We start from the raw sequence: 13,675 nt of genomic DNA on the forward strand, positions 1-13,675 counted from the left end.
GTAAAATGTAGAAAATTTTAGCAGGGCCGCAACTAGTGGAGAGCAGTGGGGTCTAGTACCGTTGGTGCTGGACTAGAAGTTGCGCCAATTTCACCCTTTAACCTCTCCTTCAACATTACAAAGGGACGTCAATATGTCTGCTTGTCCCGGCCGATAATGCATCTAGTCGCGGCCCTGTGTGAAACTGTCATTCATGAAACCAATTAGGCCGGGCACGGCCAACACCTTCTAAAGCACACCTTCTAGCTATAGATGGCGTTGGCATGCCCCCCCACGCTAGTGCTGGGCCCCCAGGCCAGGATTTTTCGCGGGCCCCTACCCCCCCCCCTCGAAATTTTTTTTTCACCTCCCTTGAGAAAAGATTATGGTGTATTTTTTCAGTAAAAAAAAAGAAACCCCTTTCCGGAAGAAATAAAATGTTAAATGCCCCCCCCCCCATGAGAAAATCCTGCATACGATATGGCATTTGTATATGCAGCAATACATCGCTAAAACGCGCGATAATCGATAATAAATACATCTACAATGATATTTTTTTCAAATCTTGTTTGGAATTGCCTGGCTTAATGTTAAACTCTCAGTACAACGACATCATCTACTATGATGAACGCCTCTATAACCCGATATTTTTAGGGGAATTTTGAAATAGCTACAACAATATTTTTTATATTTTGTTCAAAATCGTTTAGAATGTAATTTTAACTTCGCCACTTGTTCTCGTGGCGTAGACGTCTGATGACATCAATATTTTGCACTAAATGATCACCGAAAGCTAACGTTATTTGTATTGCTGCACTATGTGTACAACACAAAAGCACTATGCGGTAAGCTTCTGTACAGGGACAGCAGCTTACAGAATTGTGTGTGTGTGATAAATATTATCACATTTCGAGATATGATTGTGATTTGTATATAATTTTACGCAATACAATAGAGCTCCCCTATGGGCCAGTTAAGAGAACGAATTGGTTAGGTGATATGGTTTTCCCATAGAAACTTGTGATTGCCATAGGCGTATTGCCATTTTCACGAGGGGGGGGGATACGTTCTTTTTTCCTGCAATAATTTTATAATAATTTTCCCTATAATCTCGGCTCTGGGGGGGGGGGGTTAGAACCTAAACCCCCTTTGCATACGCCAATGGTGATCGTGATCCATGGTCGGCAGGGCCACAAATGGGGGTGGGGGGGGGGACAAGAAGGTATCTTGCCCAGGACCAGAAGAGTGCGCAAAATTCACCTTTTATAGCCTCTTCTCCAAAATTACAGGGGGGGGGGATGTCAAAATATGTGCTTACCTCAGCTGATCAAGCATTTAGTTGGCCCTGACGGCTAGTGTTCAAGTCTCTCGATTAACAATAATACCTCTATTATGGTATTTTTCTTTGTCCGCAGAATATCGTTATATCGAGATTTCACTGCAGTTTTAGCATGCATAATACTACCTACAATACCCGGCGCTGCCTGTGTTTCTTCATTTATTGGGAGGATTGGAAAAGTGACAAAGCATTACAAAGGAATAAATATATAATACTGGCAGGATTAAAGAAGTGACAAGCCATTGTAAAGGCACGTGTAAAACGCATTACTAGGGAACCACGGTAACCAAAGTAAACATTCCGAAAAGTGATTGTTGAGGCCCAGAAACCATTGTTGCCCGACGGTTTTTCGTCCATTTCGGGCATCTGTCCTTCTCAGACGAACTTTTAAAGTAGCCTATCGTTCAATCCGGGCCCTGTTTGGTATATATATCTAAATTTTGGCGACGATCGTTCTAAAATTGTGGATTTGTATAGAGAACATACACACAGACAGAAAATCAGTTATATATATATACTAGCTATAATACCCGGTGCTGCCCGGGTTTTCTTCAATGAGGCTTTTTTGGATCACGTGATATCGGATACAGGATTAAAGTGACAAACCGTTGTAAAGGCATATATACGTCTGAAACGCATTGCTAGGGAACCACGGTAAGGGAACCAAAATAAACGTTCAGAAAGTGATTGTTGAGGCCCAAAAACCATTGTTGCCGGACAGTTTTTTGCCCATTTGGGGCATTTGCCCTGGTCTGGCGAAATTTTAAAGTAGCCTATCGTTCAAGTCGGGTCCCATTTGGTATATATGCAAAATTTGGCGACGATCGATCTAAAATTGTAGATTTGTATAGAGAACATACACACACACACAGACAGAAAATCAATTTTATATATATAGATATATGCACAGTATCAAATTTATCCTTAGTTTCTCTCAGATAAGATATCCACCGCATCTGTATAGTTTCGTTGTTCGCCAAGCAAGCAAGTATACTCATACTACACCACAGGGCCGGTCTTAGAACTGGTGGCGCCCGGTGCAAAAACATTAATCAGCCCCCCCCCCCCCCAGGCGCGAACGCTCACGCTAAAGAATTTATCGTAGATATCTTTGAGAGTACCCGGACTGCATACTGCTGTATTTCGATCATAGTGTTATACTTTTCAGGAACACCCAGTGTGTAAACTGGTGATACGCTAGTTTCTTCCTTGGAGCAGTAAGAAACGTTGTCTTGCAACGTTCCGCGCATCACTTCCCAGTGACACCCGGTGTGCATAGTCTTAAGCTGGCTTAGTCTTTTTTTTCTATTGAAGATAGCATATCCTTGGTAATGAAAGGTACCGGACTCACCTTGCACAACCCGGCACAAGAAACTCTCGCAATCGTCAAGCCAGCCCCCTCCCGGTAGTCCTGTGCGTAGTGGTTGTTCAGAGTGAAGTACCAACGCTTTGCTTGTGTGCCCATTTCAAGGCGTAGGTGAATTGCGAGGTGTAGTATTAGGTACCAGAGCAATGTTATAGTAGGTATCGTAGGTCCCCAGGTGGTCCTAGAGATTTGACGCCCTTCTAGAGCACACCGAGCTGCCACTGGTTGAACTAATAGGAAAGTCTGGCGATTCGGGAGACTGGCCAGTGATCGGGAGCGCTAAAGTGCATGGGTTTTTTCGTGTGAGAACATTTTTGTTTCTTCTCGTGTGACAAGTAGGATTAAGGCCCAAGTGCCGGTTCCCTATTTAAAATGGTTATCAATAATCATAGTTTTTATTCATTCAATTTTTTTTTGTTTTTTTCGAAATACTGTACTGTGTTGGCCATTCGATTCTTCCTTTCTAATAAAAGTAATACAAGTCGGGAAAAAAAGGGCATGAAAGGCCTCTGGCTCAAAATCTTTCCCACATTAGAAGACACCTTCAATTCCTGTACAATTCCCTACAACACAGGTACACATTTGCTCTCGTTAGTAGAAAAATTGGGTGGCCGAGGGCGATTACTCCATTACTTTTATTTTTTACAGCACAACAAAAATGAAAGAAATTTCGTCTTCTCCCCAAAAATCTCCTGCAGGGGTAAACGAAAAGAGCTCAAGAGAGAGTGTGTATTTTTATCTGACCAAAATGGCTATGTACTGTATGTATATAGGTGCACTGTCCATCAATTATTTTTTTTTTCGAAAAATAACCGTAATATTATATACACTCAAACCTTTTTTTTTTTTTTTTTAAAATTCTCATCTCGGTCATTTTTCAGGCATATTTAATAGTTATTTTTTTATAAATACGTATCTTAAAGATATATTTCTAGCGATGTATATTTAACGCGTTTCGGCGCCCCTTCTCATTTGGCGCCCGGTGCAATTGCACCGGTCGCACTGCCCTAAGACCGCCCCTGCTACACCAAATGAAACTACTGTAGAATCTCTACGCATGACGAACCAGTCCATAGCTGCCAACTTTTGAAAATGAAAATTCGGGAGATTTCGCGCAAACCCGTATTTAATGCTAAAACCACTCCCTAATAAATACAATAGGGATTTTTCCAAATAAAATAGGGATTTTCCAAACATAAAAGTTAAAACTTAGGGAATAAAATCCCTACTCAAAAACTGAAGTCAAATTAAAATAGGGATTTTACACACATGGAAGTTAAACTCTTGGGAATAAAATTCCTACGCAAAAAACAAGTGAAATTGGAGGCCAAAACTTCAATGATGTAAAAATAAATATTGTGTTCAATCAGAAACGCTGTGAACAAACATTCTGCGCGAATGACCCCAAAATCATTGGAAGATGAAGGAAAACACCGTCAATTTTTGAAGAACACTGACTTTTTCAGACACTTGCTTGATGTTTTTTTTTTCTTTCCATGACCGATGTTTATGTCCGTAACACTACTTATGCAAAAAGGAAAAGTCGGCCCTCTTCTGGAACGTTTGATGAAAGGAAATTCATCGGAATAAGTATCTTTAAAATTGATTAAATATATTTTTGCTTATCAGTATTCATGCTTTGTTATATCGCACGTACGTAACTTCAACAAAAGAAATTTTGATCACATGCGCGTCACTATAATCTTCAATTATTATCCAGGACTATTGGCTGCTAAGCCATTTCCCTGCACGATAAGACGAACAACTTTCTTGTTACCATCAGAGGGTTTGTAAAACTTTTCCCCATTTACGACGTGTGACGTCATTTCGAAAGGGAAAAAAAAGAGGCTTCATGCCCCACAAGAAATTTCTTAGGGATTGTTTTCATAAGTGGGGATTTTTTTTAATGAAGTAGGGAATTTTTAGGGACAATTAGGGATTTTTGTGATTTTCGTAAAAATTCGGGAGATTTAAGAACTTTTCGGGAGGTCGAGCGATGAAGCTAAAATTCGGGAGATTCCCGAAAAATTCGGGAGACTTGGCAGCTATGCCAGTTTCAAACGTGTTTTACACAAAACAAAATTTCTATCCCAACGTTTAACTTCAATTTAGAACATCAAAGATTATTCCTATAACGCACGGGTTCTCAAACTGTACGCCTCCAACCTTTGTCATGGTGTGAGGTTTTTGAAAATATTCTTTGTTTAACAGCTCTGGGGAACCGGTGGAGCTCGCGGATAAGCATTGAATAGCGGAAAGGGTGGAAAAAGTTTGAGACGCCCTGCTCTAACGTGAAGTTATTCCATGCAATGATTTTTTTGATAAAACGAAGCGATTCCGTTACGCCAGGCGATTCACTACAGGCGTGCAAAAAGAATTTAGTGAATTAAAGAGTTAAAGTAATAATACTGAAAACTATTTTCATTTGCGTTGGTTGAAGCACCAGCCTGAAAAATTGAACTGAAATAATTCAAATATTTGTGTTCACTTCATCTATTCAACTGAGCAACTTAACAATTCTGTACAGTCGTTTATACGACGTTCAAGAGGCCGATTCAAAACGTTTTATAAAACACGTTTTATGTGTATGTCGAAGTGAATAACTGAGCCTTTTTAAAAAATTATGCCCCCCCCCCATACATATAAAATGTTATAAAATTCTATGTGTTTAATTGCATTCCAATTCTGTTCTTAAAAAATATCATTTCATACTTGAGAGGAAATTAAATCACATTTCAAATCATTTAAAGAAATAAAATTTGGCACAACATTACCTTTGGGACACGACATTGGGTACAAAATTGTAACAAAATCTTCTCGACTTGCAAAAATTTCCCCATCTTGGACTTTTTGTTTGGCAGTAGATGATTTTCAATCAAGAGCTTGATCTTTGGTTGTTTCTCTACTTTATAATCGTTTCAAAAAGTTGAAACGAACATATTCAACTGGTTTGCAAGCAGGGCCGTCATTTCAACTTTTTCCAGAGGGGGGGGGGGGGGGGGGTCAAAACACATGTACTCAATGTATGTATATATATATATACCATTTTTAGTGTATTTTCAAAAGCCGGGGGGGGGGGGGACCATCTAAATGACGGACCTGTTTGCAAGATGAACTTTCGTTATCAATTTAAAATTCTTGTTGAATTATTCCAAAATTTCCAGTTTTTTAGAGAGAGTGTTTTGTGTTTTTCCGACATTGCGAACGACGAATTTGACACAGTCAGCAAGCAGTGCCGTCTGAAAGCATGGACCCACCCCAGCACGGCCCGGGGGCCTCAAGAGAAGAGGGGGGGAGCCCCTCACAAAAATGGGAAGTAATTGAAATTTTCGAGAATTCTCTAGGTTGGGCCTCAAAAAATCAATTGGCCCGGAGGCCCATGATGCTCTTAAGACGGCCCTGTCAGCAAGCGAAGCACCACATCGAAAGAAAGTTCTACAGGAAATTATCGAAAGAACTTTCTGTGCATGTGTACCGTATCTGTCTATTTTCGGCAGAGCTGTACCCCCCAAATGCTTACAGTAAACTTTCTCACCCTCTCGGGATAACGTTGAAAACATAGGGAGAGAAAAAATTCTGAAAGGTCGTATGGCCGTCAAAACAATTGAAACCCATTTCGGGACTCCCCACATCTGCGTATTCTCAGAAAGAGGCAATAAACAAATCACCCAAGTGTCCACTCTAAATGGTCATCAGTAGAGCCCGGATTATATGCACTAAAAAAGTGGCAAAATATGCTCTACAAATATGCAAATACGCACTTGAAAATGAAAAAATATGCACTTAAAATGCGAAAAATATGCACTTAAAATGCGAAAAATATGTACTTAAAATGCGAAAAATATGCACTTAAAATGCGAAAAATATGCACTTAAAAATGCAAAAAATATGCACACACACACATTTAAAAATGCAAAAATATGCACTTAAAATGCGAAAAATATGCACTTAAAAATGCAAAAAATATGCACACACACACATTTAAAAATGCAAAAATTTGTACTTAAAATACCAAAATGTCCATCAAACACCCCAGAATATGCATTGGAAATCTCAAAAAGTCAAAAATTCCGAAATATGTATTAAAAAAATGAGAAAATCATGCAAAAAATAAGCTGATGTGTTTGTAAAATGCATCTTTTTTATTTCTTAGTGCATATGTATTTACTTACAAAAAATACCCCCTCATATAGCTACATATATCGCATATGCAAATATCTTCATATTTTTATTGAAGCCTTTTTTTAATTTTCAGTTTGTTGTAGCTGCTCAATAACGAAAATTCCAGTAACAAAAGAATTTCGACACTATTTCTAAAAAAATTTAACACTTTGACATATCTCTAGAAATAGCCTTTACAATAAAACGGTTAATATTATTCGTAAAATACTTCATAAATTTCACCTGCGGGGTGAAAAAAAAACCCAAAAAAATTATTTAAAAAAATTGAGTGAGCTTAAACAAATCTCCAAAAATATGCACTTATACTGAAAATTCTTTGATTTTATGCATTTATATGCATTAATGCTAAAAAAGGCCAAAATATGCAAATGCATATGCACATACGCATTTGCATATAATCCGAGCTCTAGTCATCAGTGATCTCACTCGCAATTTTCGTATACGTCAGCAATCACCCTAAAATTTATGTCTTTTGCGGTGACAATATGCAAGAACTGTTGCAGCAACGCTTTTTCACTGCATACAAAAATTTTGTGCGCATTTGATGGATATAAATTACGTTTCTCTTTTTTTCAAAAGTTTCCGAGTTTGAGTCGAAGTTAAAACGTCGAATAATTGAGGTTTTACGTTAAATAAATGAATGAAATATTTTAACATTAAAATTTATTTGTTGTATTGTTGTTTAAAATGTATTGTTACCAATTGCTACCAAAGTTAAACGTCGTATAAACATGAAAGTCGTATAACTGAGTGACGTATGAACGAGGTTACTCTGAAATTTGTAGATATGCCCTATTAAAAATAAGCGTTTTTAAACTTTATGAAACACAATTCAACAAACATCGCAATTGGCCTCGATGCAGGGCCAAACTCTTCTGACATAGATTTATTATAGTTAACTGTTAATGCTCAAAATATAAATTTAACAAAAATTCAAATTTTTAGCTTTGCTTACCGTTCTTTTGGGCTAGAACCGTAGGATTCATCCGCGTGGGAAAAAAATCAATCCTTTATGTACGCAAACTCGTTCAACTATTTTACTAAAAGATTTCGAACTGTATTTTTGCAGACGCGAACCGTAAATATTTTTCTGTCACAATATGTCTCTGAATAGAAGTTTCGAGAGGAGATGTGTCCTCACTCAAGACAGTACAGCGAATAAAAAAGGCCGATGCAAAATGTAGCCTTTTTTTTCAGAAGCAAGGAAAAAACCAAGGTTTCTAGAATATATAAATACTCGGAAAAAACCCCTTGATTTGTTCGGACTGGGAGAGGGAGGGGGTTACTAGAGGGGCCGTGAGCGAAATCACGTGATTCAGTACACACGTCATTACAGCCATTTCGTACAATACTTTTTGCGGGAAAACGCTTTAAGCGAGAAATCTCGATGAGTATCAGTAATAAGAGTTGGCACCAGAGAGTCGCAGGACCCAAGGAGGAAAAAGTAATGTGGGATCCACTGTATACAAAAGCTTGCAGCAAAGCTGTCTCAGTATCATAACCCGCCCACGAGAGTGGGGCTGGCGGAGCTTCAGGCCTGGGGCCTGGACTATTTTTGTCTTTTTTTCCCACTATTAGTTCACTTTATAGAGGGGGGTCCGCTGAACAGCGCAGCCTACGGGGCCCCTGTTCCAGGATGTTGGGGAGGGGGGTTCATGTGCTTTATCGGCACCCAGAAGCAATTTCACTGTGGAATACGACGTCTGTTTACCCCAATTTTCATTCTCTCCAGACATTATGGCCTTCTAGGAACTGAAACAGCAGGGGTCGCGTGGTAGCCCTGAGGACACACAAAATGCTGGTGTCCTTGATGTCAGTAGCCATGACCATCACAATGCCCTTCCTTCCTGCGAGAAAGAACTAGGAGAACGACTGCCACCCGAGGGGGGGGGGGGTTGTACCCTTGTACAATGTTCTTTTCCGTTTTTTTTTTTCGTTTACTTGTACATGTGTATAGTTAAAAAAAATTTCAATGAGAATAGAAGGTACGTAGTTCAAGATATCCGTCCATAGGAGTACACACACAAATTGATACGATTGATATTAAAGAGTCCTGTTTATTTTCCTATGGGACATATCTGAAAGAAAAAAAATCAAAAAGACCTTTCCACGGGCCCCCCTGACTCCCGGGCCCAGGGCTGGAGCCCTGTCAGGCCCCCCCCCCCATGTGGGGACCATGCATCTGGCTGCCCACTCGTGTGCGTGTTTGTGTTCTTCACACAAATTGGCATGCATGGCTTTTTATTTTTCGGAATTCGCCTAGATATATATGTGTGTGTACTTCGCCTCGCTCCTGGGCAGTTGCAGAGACGGAGCATGCTACTTCAGTACAGGTGACTTCAGTACATAGTCAAAGCGACGCTTAAAGGACTTACGTGTCGTCTTATTTCCAACCGGGACGTTTGTGACCGAATCGAAAAACGCAGTGTTTGCGACCGAAACCACAGGGGGCAGCTAAGGGACGATGATGGGGATCTAGGTCCTCTCATCTCTTTCCGTTCTCAGGTATTTAAGTGTTGACCTTTGACCTATCCCACATGGTATCAAAGCCAATGATGTTTTCGATTTCTTTGCCTCGGCTTTGACCTTATGGGGACCCCTATATATATCATACATGGGATTTGACATATCCCATACCAATAATGCCGGTTTCTCGAACACTGCTACAAAAATGACTACTGATTGCGGGGGTCGATATTTTCTCATCAAAAACTGACCCGAGTATAAGCCGACCCCCCCCCCACGCGCCCTCCCACTTGAGGAACGAATTTTTCTACAGAAAAACTCGGCTTATACACGAGTATATACGGTAATTGTAATAGCCAGGGCCACTTTTCCATGTTATCAGGGTTTGAAACTGGAAGCTGTTTCTTCTCCCACGAAATGTAAGTTTCAGAAGGGAAAAAAATTAAGTTCGCCATTTCAGAAGAAAAGGTTTTCTTTCACGAAAATTGCGGCCCCCCCCTACATTTTGCGGCCAGGTGTGAGCGCACCTTTCGGAACTGCCTAGGTCTGGTCTGCTTCAACAAAATGGAAAGTGAAAAAACAAAGAGATTAGTATCGGTTTGAGAAAGGGGGTCTTCTGTCACACGGAACCCTTGTGATGGTCCTAGATTCATACCCCTTTAAAGAATAATATTCGGTATATAATAAAAGAATAAAACGTGAATCGTTTCCTCATCCAAGATCACTGACCCTCCTGAAATCCTTCGGAAGAACCGAAATAAAAATGTTCGAGCCCACGTGATCATGCGCAGGACTACCTTTAAACTAGGGATCTAAAAATCATACCCCTAACTAATTAATGGGGGGCTAACAGGGCTCCTACCCAGTGGCGGATTACCGCACAGGCGCATGAGGCGCGCGCCTGGGGCCTCGGCAGAGCGGGGGGCCTCCAAATAGTTGTGTGCTTCATCCTACATATGAATTTACATGCGCATCAACAAATCTCTTGAACTAAGTACAGTATCTGCTCTCCCTTTTTTTTTTTTAACCGCAATTTTTTTTTTTTTTTTTTATATATACTGTACGTATTACAAGTTATTACAAGTAAGAGTTATGGAAGAAAAACGGGAACTGAAAGAAAAGAACAATTTACAACTTACAATTTATATTCTAGAAACCTTGAATTTACAAGACGCAGCTCTCAAGGGCCAGTTCTTCCCCGACAAAGAAAGAAGAGACATTTCAAAGCGATCATTCAGGGAGGGTCATTTTCAAACAGTATTTCCCTAAGGGCACAAGCAGGAGGAGGGGTGAGAACAGCAGGTCCTAATGTCTGTCCGAAATGAAAATTGGAGTGAAGGCATAAACAGATGTCTCATTATTCCACAGTATTAAATGCTTTTATGGGCGCCGATAATACGACAGCTTTGGTGTAAGCTTTCGTATACAGTATAATGGATGGCAAGATGGCTATCGGCAAGCGGCGACATCGACAGGAAGAGACACTCGTACTAATTAAAATGAATGTAGTAGAACTCTTATTGTGATTTTGTCTCCCACTTGTTTGAATGAAATACTATAAGCTGGTTCAAACAACATATTCATTTGCAATCTATGACTGGAACCATACGACCATATGACAAAAAAAAAGTTGGGTTTGAAATGAATGCTGAATGACATAAATATCATTTAGAATATTAAATTACTAAAACTATGACGGATCTCCATTTTTGCCGTGTGGCTGAAGGCACCAGGACGGACATTTTAGATTACTAAAAATATGATGCAGAATTTTACTGTGATTTTTTTTTTTTTTAATGGGAGTGTGATTATTTTTCATCTAGTACCAGAGAATATCATTATATTTCCTTATCTTATTTTTGTGTTTATGGTTTTGGTGATGCAAAAATAAAAAAAAAGTTATGATTTTCATAGTATTGTTCATTTTAGTGAACCATCTCGTTCTTATTAGGGCCAAAAGGGTGCTGTGGTGGATAAACGCAAATTTGTGGGTGGGGGCGGTGGTTGTGACCATGTGTTCAATTTTTCAGGACGATTTTTTTTGGAAGAAATTCTGCCCTTCTTTCCCCCTTTTTTAAGCAAATTTATTTTCTTGGTTTGTTATTCAGTCAAAAACGTAGAAAACATTTTTTTCCCATTTAATTTTTCTGCTCTCGGGGGGGGGGGGGGGGTGACAGCCCCTACCTTTAATCCGCCCCTGATAGGGGGGCCTCCAGATCAGGTTGCGCCTGGGGCCTCCCAAAATCATGATCCGCCACTGCTCCTACCAAGAATGAAAATTTGTTTTTGGCACTTCCCCCCGAATTTCCCCCCACGAGCCGCCAATTCTACCTTGGAAATACTGTATACAGCGGCACCCTGTCTTGGCCGATCTCGTGGCACACCCCCTTTCAGGTAGCAACCGTGGCTGTTTGATTTCCAAACAAAAATATTGCTCCAAATGGAACCATGGCTCCAGAAGCACAACTCCGGTCTATCGCCATAGGCAATTTATAACAGATCTAGTTGTGCTGTAAATCTGAGTATATCCCATGGGCCCCCCAGATCTCATGAATCCCGAAATCCCTGGACGGGGTCACGAAAACGATTATATACAAAGAATGCAAATAAAAATATACAAAAAATATATACAGTATATAAATCTTTATTTATTCCAGAGTTGGACAAATCCCAGGCGCCAGGTCACCATGGCGACTGGAAAATCTATATTGGCACCTAAAATTTTGTATATGTGATTGCTAAATCAGAATCTAGGGATGGCTCAAAATTTTCCGATTTCATAATTAACTGTCTTCCAACATGGAAAGGAGTACAGCCGCAACTAGAGAGAGAGCACGCGGGTCTGGTGCTCCGGACGCTTGACCAGAATGGGAGTCAAATTCACCCTTTAACTGATTCTTCTACATGCAAGGGGCGTCAAAATTCCGGCTTGTCCCAGGTGACAAAGTATCTAATTGCGGCCCTGGGAAGGGGTCATCAATTCCCAGAAAGGTTGAAAAAAGATTATTTAAGACACTTTTCTCGTCAAAAAACCATGCTTGGCTCATACGGAATTTGGCTGGTGCCTAAATTTTTTTCTGATTCGCAATGACCTGTATTTATTTTATATTTTATGATACAGTGTATATTTCCCTCAAAATCAAATTACATTTCACTTATTTAAGATTTATTTTACTCGCGTATATTGAGTCATATATCAGGTTCATGGCCCCCACATCCTGGAGTAGGGCCCTAGGCTGGGATCGTTTGCGGGCCCCCGCACCAGACTTTCACGGGCCCTCTTATGATGTATTTACAGCGTGAAAAACAAAAAAAAATGAAAATAGTCTTTGGCCCCAGGGCTGGAACCTTGCCAGCCCACCCCTTGTGGGAGACATGATCAGGTTTTAAATTAGAAAAATAATAACTTTTTTGGTTGCATAAATTTCTTAATAAAAAATCGATTTAAATATTGTTAAACTCCATTTGGCTTGCGTACTTGGGACAGTGTAAGTTTTTCTTAAATAAATTTTAAATATGATTGAAAAAATAAAACGTGGTAAGTTTCATTAATTTATTGATGTCGAACAGGAAAAAAAAAATTCTTTTACTACGCTTTATTGTGATTATAAGTATTAGAGGGCTGCAAAATCTAGATTGTTTTTGAAGATTCTGAATAAATTATCATTGGAGAAAATGCAAAATGGGAGTCGAATACACCCTTTAACTGCTTCTGCATGCAAGGGGCGCCAAAATTCCGGCTTTCCCCAGGTGACAAAGTATGTAGTTGCGGCCCTGGGAAGAGGTCATCAATTCCCAGAAAGGTTGAAAAAAGATTATTTAAAACACTTTTTTCTCGTGAAAAAACCATACTTGGCTCCTACGGAATTTGGCTGGTGCCTAAATTTTTTTGTCAAGCCCTGTATTTGTTTGTATTTTATGATACAGTGTATATTTCCCTCCAAATCAAATTACATTTCACTGAAGCGGTCTTTTTTCGTTGTCACCATGTCTTTTCCCTCGTATCGTACTCTCATATATTGTGTCATACATCAGGTTTTAAATTAGAAAAATAATAACTTTTTTTAGTTGCATAAATTTCTTAATAAAAACTCGATTCAAATATTGTTACACTGTCCCAAGTACGCAAGCCAAATGGAGTTTAAGTTTTTCTTAACTAATTTTAAATATGATTGAAAAGTGAAACGTGGTAAGTTTTATTAATTTATTGATGTCTAACAGAAAAAAAAAATTCTTTTACTACGCTTTATTGTGATTATAAGTATTAGAGATCTCCAAAATCTAGATTGTTTTTGAAGATTCTGAATAAATGATCATTGAAGAAAATGCTTAAAATATATGAA

At 39.3% G+C, this 13,675-nt stretch overlaps 1 protein-coding gene across 3 annotated transcripts in view; it reads right to left on the reverse strand.

The window, feature by feature from the left end:
- LOC149088344 (uncharacterized) overlaps window positions 1-13,675 on the reverse strand; it is a 636,013-nt gene that overhangs the window by 602,929 nt on the left and 19,409 nt on the right. Inside the window, exon 1 of one of the 3 annotated variants that reach the window (XM_089247269.1) lies at window positions 7,822-7,984. The exons of 1 other annotated variant lie outside the window; for it this stretch is intronic. In XM_089247269.1, coding sequence (XP_089103395.1) covers window positions 7,822-7,852 — 31 coding nt within the window. In that variant the 5' untranslated portion in view covers window positions 7,853-7,984. Of the gene's footprint in view, window positions 1-7,821; window positions 8,017-13,675 lie in introns of those variants that run through there. One more of the 3 variants, XM_089247280.1, reaches the window with a different exon arrangement.

This window comes from Pholcus phalangioides, unplaced genomic scaffold (genome assembly GCF_987345545.1).
Source record: "Pholcus phalangioides strain wild (caught in Gottingen) unplaced genomic scaffold, Ppha-v1.0 ptg000003l_1, whole genome shotgun sequence".
In the NCBI taxonomy this organism is placed as follows: Eukaryota; Metazoa; Arthropoda; class Arachnida; order Araneae; family Pholcidae; genus Pholcus; species Pholcus phalangioides.